Source organism: Pterocles gutturalis, unplaced genomic scaffold (assembly GCF_000699245.1).
Source record: "Pterocles gutturalis isolate BGI_N339 unplaced genomic scaffold, ASM69924v1 scaffold50090, whole genome shotgun sequence".
Taxonomy (NCBI): Eukaryota; Metazoa; Chordata; class Aves; order Pterocliformes; family Pteroclidae; genus Pterocles; species Pterocles gutturalis.
The window spans coordinates 1-9542 of NW_010147731.1; the positions used below are offsets into that span (position 1 = coordinate 1).

The 9542-nt window shown below is 43.0% G+C and overlaps 1 protein-coding gene across 1 annotated transcript; it reads left to right on the forward strand.

Moving 5' to 3' along the window:
* Nucleotides 1-5110: 5110 nt before the first annotated feature.
* Nucleotides 5111-8219, forward strand: LOC104460080. The gene is made up of 3 exons (XM_010086139.1): nucleotides 5111-5332; nucleotides 6402-6622; nucleotides 7756-8219. Exons 1-3 carry the CDS (start codon nucleotides 5154-5156, stop codon nucleotides 7980-7982), a joined length of 627 nt encoding a protein of 208 aa, XP_010084441.1. The 5' UTR covers nucleotides 5111-5153; the 3' UTR covers nucleotides 7983-8219.
* Nucleotides 8220-9542: the final 1323 nt, after the last annotated feature.

Sequence of the window (9542 nt, forward strand, 5' to 3'; positions counted from 1 at the left end):
TGGCTGGCTGCTCCAACCCTTTCCCGACGCTGTGGTTAAAGAGAGGGCTCTGTTTTCCAGAGCCCTCGATCTGGCATCTTTCCCGGGTAGTAAATTCTCCTAAAAACCAAACCAAACAGAGGTTTAATTGTACATTCTGCTTTTCTCTTCACTCTGGAATAATGGCAATTGCATTAATACAGTGCTGCATTGAACACGTGCCCGCACTGAGGCCAAGGGACCAATTCTGCTCTCCGTTATCCAGGGGCACTGCCTCTGGTGGGGCAGATCAGGGTTTAAACAGTGAGCAGGAGCAATGAACTTCTACTGTTCCCTGCTGTTTGAGTGTGGGCAAAATAAAAGGCCATAATATATGATGCAGTCAGCCAAGAAAGCAATATTGCTCTGCCATGTGCACGGTCTACACTGAGACGAGTCCAGGATCTCATTTCTAAATTCCCATAGGTGCCTCATTTAAACCATCAGCCATAACCTGCTTCTCATTTTCAATACCACTTGGTATTAGAGCTGCAGTGAACTGCTGGTGAGAGATTCTAATTCCTGCAAACAAGCCCCTGTAGGCTTGCAAGGAAAACAGAGAGTTCCCCTCTTGGTTGCCTGCTAGGTTCCCATCTGGCTGTTTTAACTTTGCTATTGCCTTTAAATGTGCCTGTTTCTGCACACGAGGCTTTCAGCTCTAACTCAAGAGACTCCTGGGTTCTCTTAGATTCAGATTCTGGCCAAAATATAGAGACACAGATCGGGTCTTCTTAACAAAAAGGAAGATCAGATTTCACATTACAGTATCTGAAAGATTAATTCCACTTACATGATCATTTCCCTGTGAACCACTCTTCTTTCCATCTGGATTTTTCCATCAGGGGGACAAAGAGCTGCAGTGTTAAGCACTACCTGAGATAAAAGAGCAAGGAGTGTAAAAGATGAGTGCAGAAATGCTTGCTGAAAGAAAAGAGAAGAAAAAAGAGAGCAATTTCAAATGCATCAAGAAACTTTTTTTCTCTTTTTTTTCTTTTTTTTTTTTTTAATGTGAATTACACTCTGATCTCATGCTTTGGTATTTTGAACCATTTAGTTTGTCAGGTTTTGGTTCAGGGAATTTAGGATATTTGGCTGCAGGAGCTTTCTGTATCATGTTATTGTCATCTAGTGTTTGTGTTATTGTAGTAACCGCAGGTCCAGCCAAAATCAGTACCCTGCTGTGCCTGAGTCTATCAATAATCTCATGTAAGACCTTGTTATTGATGCCAGTCCTCATCCAGGCTACTACCATAACTGCAGGCAGAGGTGTGCCAGCTAGGAAGGTACTAGCAAAAGGGATAGAGGAAAGATGACTTGGGACCCAACTAATGCCCTGCCACAGACTCCTCTTGGGACTTCAGACTGTCATTTACCCTCTCTACAGCTCAGTTTGGTCTTTAGGAGACAAGGTAACAACCATGGCAAAATGGCAAGAGGCTTTTTCCTGTTGCAGAAGTCAAAGTGAGGGCTGGGTAAGTAAGTGGCTGCTCAGTTAGTTTGTGCTCAATTTTTAGTTAAAATGTTTTTCTCAACCAGGAACAAGCCACTTCATCTTGGTTTAATATTTTAACAGATCTTATGCAATGCTAAAGTAAAATTCCAAAACAAAAGTAACTTTGAATAGAAAAATGGAAAGGGTGTTTTCTTGGGAAATAACAAAATGAACTATTTCAAATTTACAATATTGGGGTGTCTACGTTTTCTCCAGAACTTTGCTGTGTTTTCTTCGACTGGAATCTGCAAATGCAACACAAGTCTGTTAAATGCTTTAGCCAATTCAAGTCAGTTGGGGTTGTGTGGTCTTTTTTCTTTGCCAGAAAAATCTTCAGTAGAAAATGGCAATTGTTTCCACTGTAGAAAAAGAAAAAAAAAAAAAAAAAGCCTTAGAAAAGGTAGTACTCAAGTGGCTGGACGATATCAGGGAGATACAAAACTCTGCTAGGTTGTTGCAGACAAGGTCCTGGAATGACCAAGTCCATTGGGAGCTGCACCCAGCTGCACCAAGCAGTGTGTGGAGGCACCCGCCACCCTTCCTGGGTGCTGTCACCCCATAGCCACCCCCAGCCTGTGCCCTGGGCTGGCTTCCATGCCTGCTGGGGAAATCCAGGCCTCTGTGGTTTGTGCCCCACAGCTCAGCCATGGAGCCAAGCCTGTGCCCTGGCCGCTCAGGGCTCTGGGCGTCTGGGAGCTAATGCTTAATGACAAAACAGTTCTAAAGCTTGTGCTGTCTTGCATTCTCCCGGGGAAGTAAGGAGGTTAATACATCTGGATTGCCCTTAAAATCTCTATCCAGTCTCAAATGTCTCCTGTAGGGTTTTTTGTTGTTGTTGCTGTTGTTTTGGTTTTAAACCGGGGGGGAGGGAAGAGGGGAGAACCCTCAGCAAAGTCCCTGGCCTTCAATTAAAAAATTCATATTACTTTCCTCATTAGTCCAATTGTCTGGTATAGCTATTTCCAAGCTTACCCCGAAGGCCCTGCAGAGCAATTCAATTTCAAGGCCAGTGCAGGATGGAGAGGTGTGCTGAGGAGGAGCTATGGTTCATGTTGACACTAGGAGCTCACTTGTCTGGCATTAGTCACGTGAAGCAAATGATGTTGACGCACTTTTTGGAAGGAGGATTGCTGTATGAAAGGGAGCTCTGTTGCAAAGCACCACCCTGGCTGCAAAGGCTGGAGTCGCCTGCGAAGTTTCACTGGCACCGAAACGGCTGAGTTCTTGGAGAACCTGCTTAAAGTCAGGTCTTGAACAAGAGGACTCACAATGTCATTCTCTCTGCTAATCATCTCCATTACTGGAACTAGCTGACAGGCTACAACAGAAGTTTAAAGAAGTGGGAGCTAGGAGAACTGAAAGTTTAGTATCCATCTACTTACCTCCGCAACTTCAGCCTTCAAACATCTGCAGCAACTGAGGCAGCCACACTCCTTGAAAATGAGCCTGTGGTCTTATGAATCCCCTGATGTAGAAGCTGTATTATCTTTTTCTTGATTTCCTTTTACTGCTTCAGCTTAACGTTCTGTGTTGGTGAAAGTACAAACAGGTCATCATGACGATGCTGGCAGTAGCTCTTGAGCACAGTGCATGACTTTCACAAGGCAGTAGAACTTGCAGGGCAATGCACAATATCTTTTTCTGTTCTATTCTTCATGCTGATCTGTCCTGGGATTGCACAACATACTCCTTTACCAAAGCTCTTGGTGTTAAATTATCTGCCCTGAAAAATGTGTAGTTTTTTATCCCTATCTTTCTCTCTGCTCTGCTTTTTCTTTGAAAAGCAAAGTTCTTTTCCTTCATCATTAAAAGTAAAACCAGTCAGGTTTTTTTCCATCTCTCCCATCAATTTTATTGTGCTTTTCATATTTTGCTTATTAAGTAGTTACCCTAGGGAGACTTACTCTTTATTGGAACATACAAAAAGCTATAACTGCTCTTAACATTTGTGGGGAGGAAGAGGGAGAAGGGGGCAGAGGAAGCACATTTAGGCCGAGGTCACAGAAATATATGTGGTGTGTTCAGTAATACGCTTTGCATCATCTCTACTTCTTTTTCCATAAGCAACAAGATATTCTCTTTTGCTTTCTGCTTATTCCCCAAATCAGCCTTCACTATTAAAAATAATGTACCTGGATGTTTAGACAAAGTTGTTGTTGCTTTAGCAACATCCATCTGGCTGCTGCTGCTGTGGGGCAGGGACAGACTAGATGACTTCCAAAGGTCCCATCTGTACTTGCTTTCTGGAATTGCTGAGAAAATAAACCCAAACTCTAGATTTAGGCATTCAGACATTAGAGTGAAAGCTGATGCCACATGAGAATAAATACCGGCCACGCTGCTTTGGGAAGAGTTCTAGCATGGCTCCCATGTTGATAATGGCTTTAATAGCAACAAGCAACCAAACAAAGCTTATCAATGTTCCTGGGGGTGAGAACAGCAACTCAGAAAAATGAGATCCTGGCAGGAGAAATGCTCCTACATTCTCAGAGAGCAGACTGCTTGCATAAATTTGAACTCTTGCTCTTAGCTGAGCTCTGCTTCAAGGTGGACCAGCTGGCCTGAGCTTTCTGGGTCTAAACCAGCAAACAACATTGCAAAAGCAATTCCTGTATTCCACTGCATGATCTGTGAGGGAGCAAAACAATCCTAGATGGGAGTTTTAACAGGCCAACAAAGCCAGAACTTTGAGCTCTATAATTTCATAAAGTTCAGATGCTCTTTTTTCTCACATCCCAGGTAAGTATCCTACCCCTCAGATGAGAGAAATGGCTGCTCTTTGGAGGCAAATAGCTATCATTATTTATACAAAGTGGAACAGCTCCCGGAGGAGAGACTGAGATAGATAGACGCAAGTATAGCAGTAGAGCTAGAGTTCAGGGGTGTTCACCTGAAAGACAGAAAAAACTAGTTCAAATGATCTCAAATTCTATTTATATATGTACAGACATATATATAGATATGTAATATGCATGTGAAAATCCATTCATATGGATACATGTATGTATATGTATGTGCATACATGTGTTTAAATACATCCCTGTACATGAAAGAAAATTGTATGCACATACATTTTATATATGTGTATGCATGCACTATATGAATATGTCTTACATACACCTCCTAACATTTCCACTTTGGCCCTAGAAACATTGTAAGTACACGTCAGTCCAATAATTCATTCTTTCAAAAACTTCGAGTTTTAACTAACCAGAATCAGGCATGCACAAATGCTTTGGTAGCTCTCTGACATGAAGTGCTGGAGCTTTCCTGCATATACTCGTCAGCGCTATAGTAACAGAAATAATACCTGCACCTACGAGGTTCAGACAGTGCTGCATTGGGGTGGCACAGGATGTTCTTTTTCAACAGTGTTACTTGACAAGAAATTAAATCATATCATCTTATGCTGCTGCTTTCTCGAGGGATGAGTTACATGCCTGTAGAGTCCTACCACAGAGTCAGTCCTGCTCTCCGGATGCTTTTAGCAACACCTGCAGGCCCTGCTGCACACACTAGTTACAATAATGTAATGCTATTTGGAGGCTAATGAACAGCACTACTTTCTAGGGAATATTACTTCTGTATGAAAATTTCCTCTTAATTCATTTCAGAAGGGCTGTGTCTGATATAGTCCGAGTGCATGCAAGAGAGGAGCAAGATGCCTCACACCAGAGACTCTTCATCTCCGACTAGCAGTGCAGGGAGCAGAGCTTCCTATGAAACACCAGAGCTATCAGACCTCCAGCGGCTCTTTTGGTTCAGAGGAGGGTCTGATAATCACGTGGACCAAGTCTGGCCAAATATTTACCTGGGAGACGCGTAAGAACATATGGTCCTATTATTAAACTGTTATCGATTCCTGGGAGGAGGAGGAAGGGGTGTGGTACACTGGGGAGCAGCTTTCGGGTCTGCAGGAATATTTTTGCAATACAGGCTTCCAAAACTGATAACATAAGGGGTTTGGATGTCATGAAAAACATGACATACAAAATGGTGACTTACTTGTGGTGTGTCTGAGTTGGGTTTTCTATATTTTGTGAAATTGTCATGGTAAGAATTATTTGTATTCTAGATGAAAGTCCTTAAAAAAACCAATCCCAAATTGGTGTCAACTCTAAGGTGTGTTATCTGCCCTGGAAACTGTGCTCTAAGGCACCAGAGAAGAGCACTGTAGCCCTCACAGTCAAATTGGAGTAGCAGGATCGAGAGCCAGATGGAGGAGGACCCAAATCAATTATACAATAGGGATTTTGCCAGTCCAAATCCAAAACTTTATTTCAAAGATGGTAAAACTGAAAATATCAAACAGGATTTTTCATGCAAATACCTTATTCTTGTGACCACTTCTAATTATTGCAATTTCCTTCTTTTTGGATTACTGCAGATTACACAGATCATCAGCTCATTTGTCCCCACTCCTCCTCCTCATGAATACATCAGTTAAGGATCACAGTTCTGTGGAATAATTTCAGTCCCAGTTTATGCTGGGAAGCTTATGGCTGGTGAACATGATGCAGTTGCTTCATGTCTGAACCAGGAATGAGGTGCCATTGCATCCAACCTATGCACGCTATGAATGAGAGATTAGCACTAGAATTTGCTAAAAAAAGACTATTTAAAAGCAAAATACACTTAATACAGTAAGCCATGTTCCCAATAATTAATTGCTTAGACGTATTTGCTTAACTAACAGTATCCCACTGGGAAGTCTGTGCTCTTGCTGCATTTTTCATGTGCAAAGCACTATGGGTTTCTCAAATCTGCTATTCTGGAAGCGAGCTGCAGTTCCTGCATCCTTCCCTAGTGGGTGCAGGCACTAACTTTAAACCATGCTATTTTAGCAGAATATTAGGAGGGTTGCCAATGAGCCCTTCATGTCTTTCAACAGGTGGGCTGCTAGGAGCAAAACTACTCTTCAAAGCCTCAACATTACTCATATCCTTAATGCAGCAGATGGGCCATATGGCATCAATACAGGAGCCAAATATTATGAAGATCTGCAAATAGAGTACTATGGAGTAGAAGCATTTGATGATCCTGCCTTTAATTTAAGTATCTTCTTCTACGATGCTGCCAATTTCATAGGCAAAGCCTTAAACACTTCAGGAGGTAAGACAGAGGCAAAAACAAGCTTTGGGAGGAAGTTTCAACACGAGCCAAATGGCTTCTCCTTGCAGTGACAGGCAGCCAGCAAAGCTCAGATTTGGAATACGGTTTGAGAAGACACATGCAGAAGTGGCCGGGTCCCCGGGAGCTGGGGAAGGCTGGCTGCCCCACACCCAGTGTGGTGGGAGGAAGGGCCAGCTGCAGAAGCAGAGGGAGAGGGAAGGGCAGAGGTTATGGCACTTTAGGTGCTTCCCCACGGGTGGTCCTGCAGGAACTGGTAGGATCCGTGTGACCCCACACACACCGCACAGCCCTCGCCCCCTGGCATGGGCTCTGGCCAGGCCATCCTGCCCCACGTTGTGCAGGCCTGCTCCCGATGCGCTCAGCTGGCGGCAGCGGCACTTCAGCATTAGCTTAAATGCTTCACATGCTTAAGTGCTTCACAGAAATTAGAGCTTTATTCAGACTGTCTATTAAGCTAGAGAGGCAGCAGAAATTAATGAACTAAGTAAAAAAACTACGAGCCTGACTCACAGCCTGCTGAATTTTTGTCAGCAGAGTTTGGATTATGGCCTAGTTATAATTTCCATTTGTTCCAGAGTTTGCTCCGACTCTGACTGGTTGCGAGATCTGCTGCTTTCACTGGAGTGCTTTATTAAATCCCCAGTTATAGCTCACACTGGGCTGCTGAGATACAGTAAATTATAAGTCCATTTTTACAGGCAGACTATCCAACAGAGTTTATGGGACTTGTCAGTGATCGCAGTCAGGGCTGGGCCAAAATTTTCTGCCAAAACTGTTTTTTTGGGTTTGTTTTTGGTTTGTTTTTTTTGTTTTTTTTTTTTTCCATGGAAAGCTATGCTAACAAGTTTAGTCACAGAAAGCTTCTCCTTCCACAGAAAATTTGAACTATTTTAATTTGAGGCTTATGTTAGATGCATGAGGTCAGTATGAAATACCACTTTGTCTGAAATGTATGGCATGACCTTATGCTAACCCTCCCTGAAAACATGAGTATCCGCTAATTGTGACCGTTGTTTTCCCAACTTGTTTCTAGTAGTTGTTGTCCTCCCTGTGTCTTTCTCACTGTGGAAATGTGAAAGCCCAATCACTGTCCTGTGTCTCTTTTCCTGCAGGTAAGGTGTTTGTTCATTGCGCCATGGGGGTGAGCCGCTCTGCGTCTCTAGTGCTTGCCTTTTTAATGATCCATGAAAACATGACACTTGTGGATGCAGTGAAAACAGTGAGTGCTCACAGAGACATCTGCCCAAATTCAGGGTTCCTCAGCCAGCTCCGGGACTTGGACATTAAACTAAACGGAGAGAGGAAAGGAACCAGAGCATCTGCTGCCAAAGAGCTGTGAGAGAGTATTGCTGAAAGAGAGAGGACAAAATGTTATTTAAGTTTTCTTTATCTCTTTTAAATGAATTGCACTTGTAAACTAAGGATGCAAGTTTATAATACACCAAAATGCATGTTATTACTAAAAGTAGATTTTACTCGATCTTGCCATTTTGCAAAGCCCTTCTAGATTATACTCTATGATTGGCTGTATATTGTATCCTTCACTCTCCACCTTAAAACATCGCTCTCTACTGGTAAAAAAAAAAAAAAAAAAAAAAAGAAAGAAAAAAAAAAAGATATCAGGTTCCACTTCAGAAATAGCTGCGTTTCAGCAACTAGTGAAGCTCATATCACTTTATGAAGTGTTAGGCTATTTGAGGTGAAAGATGCCATATTATTTATGCTACAATAATGCTTAGAAGTTTTCTTATGAACCATCCCCCCCCCACTCCTTTGCTCCCTGTATCTAAAATAGTTTGTATTTTGAGACTTGAATCTGGCACTGGTTAGTTCTTGCTTTTACAATTGGTGGAGCCCCTGAGTTGGGGGTAAGAAGCTGTTAAAAGGCAGAGCAGCTGGGAAACAACACAAGCCACTCTTTAAGAAATCAGCCCAGGTCTCTCTGCAATGTTTTCCCTTTGACTGTTCATCAGATCTTTTTTTTTTTTTTTCTTCCATGAAAATACCTTTGTTTGAGAGAGCATTCAAATATTGTTCATCTTCCCTAGTAAAATTCATCCAGGAGGTACTATAGAAAATGCTTCTGAAGAAAAAGGTGGGTTCCCAGGTGAAGCCCCAAAGAGCTGCATGGGCAGTGGGAGTGGGTGCAGGAAAGTATTTGACAACCAAGTTCAAAGTATCCGAACTTTGTCTGATAGTTCAACATTATAAAACTTCGTATTTTCTTTCTCAAAAATAAAGTCATTAACATTGCAACATCATGTTCTATGGCATTTGCTTTTGTGAGGGGACTCAAGTGAAAACTGAAGGGATGCAGGAATGGCAAGGGAGGTGCTGACAGTCATCAGGCTTTCATCTTTGTGTCTCTGGGCCACCATAAGAGCACTCAATAGCTACTGTCATCTGATGGATCAGTGCTGCCTGGAAACTATGTGAAGCACATCTGGCTCTCAGTTCCCAGCGGACAATCATTTGCAGCACAAAGCCAGCTCGGGGATGGCAGTTGTTTGCATTCAGAGTACCAAACTCAGAAATGCAGAGGCATGACTACTGCCCACCATGTGAGCTGTCTGCTCAAGAGCAGCACAGCAACAAGGGAAAACATTCCTTGCCATTCCCACTGCTGGCTACAGGGCAAATTTCTGCACTCAAGACAGACAACTCAGCACCTTTTATAATGCTCTTTGGCGATAGCTCCATCTGTTACGCAGGCCAGGCTATAGGAGTGAGAGCACAAAGCAGAGCATTTGGCATCAAGGACCTGACCCTCACAAGAGGACATCACAGGGAGTTTTGCCTTGGACTAACCCTGGGCAGCAGGAGAGCAGTGCTGGGAGCATTTCTTCGCTTTAGTTCCCTGCATAAGGAAACCTGCTCACGAGCTCCAGGGCTGCTCTGC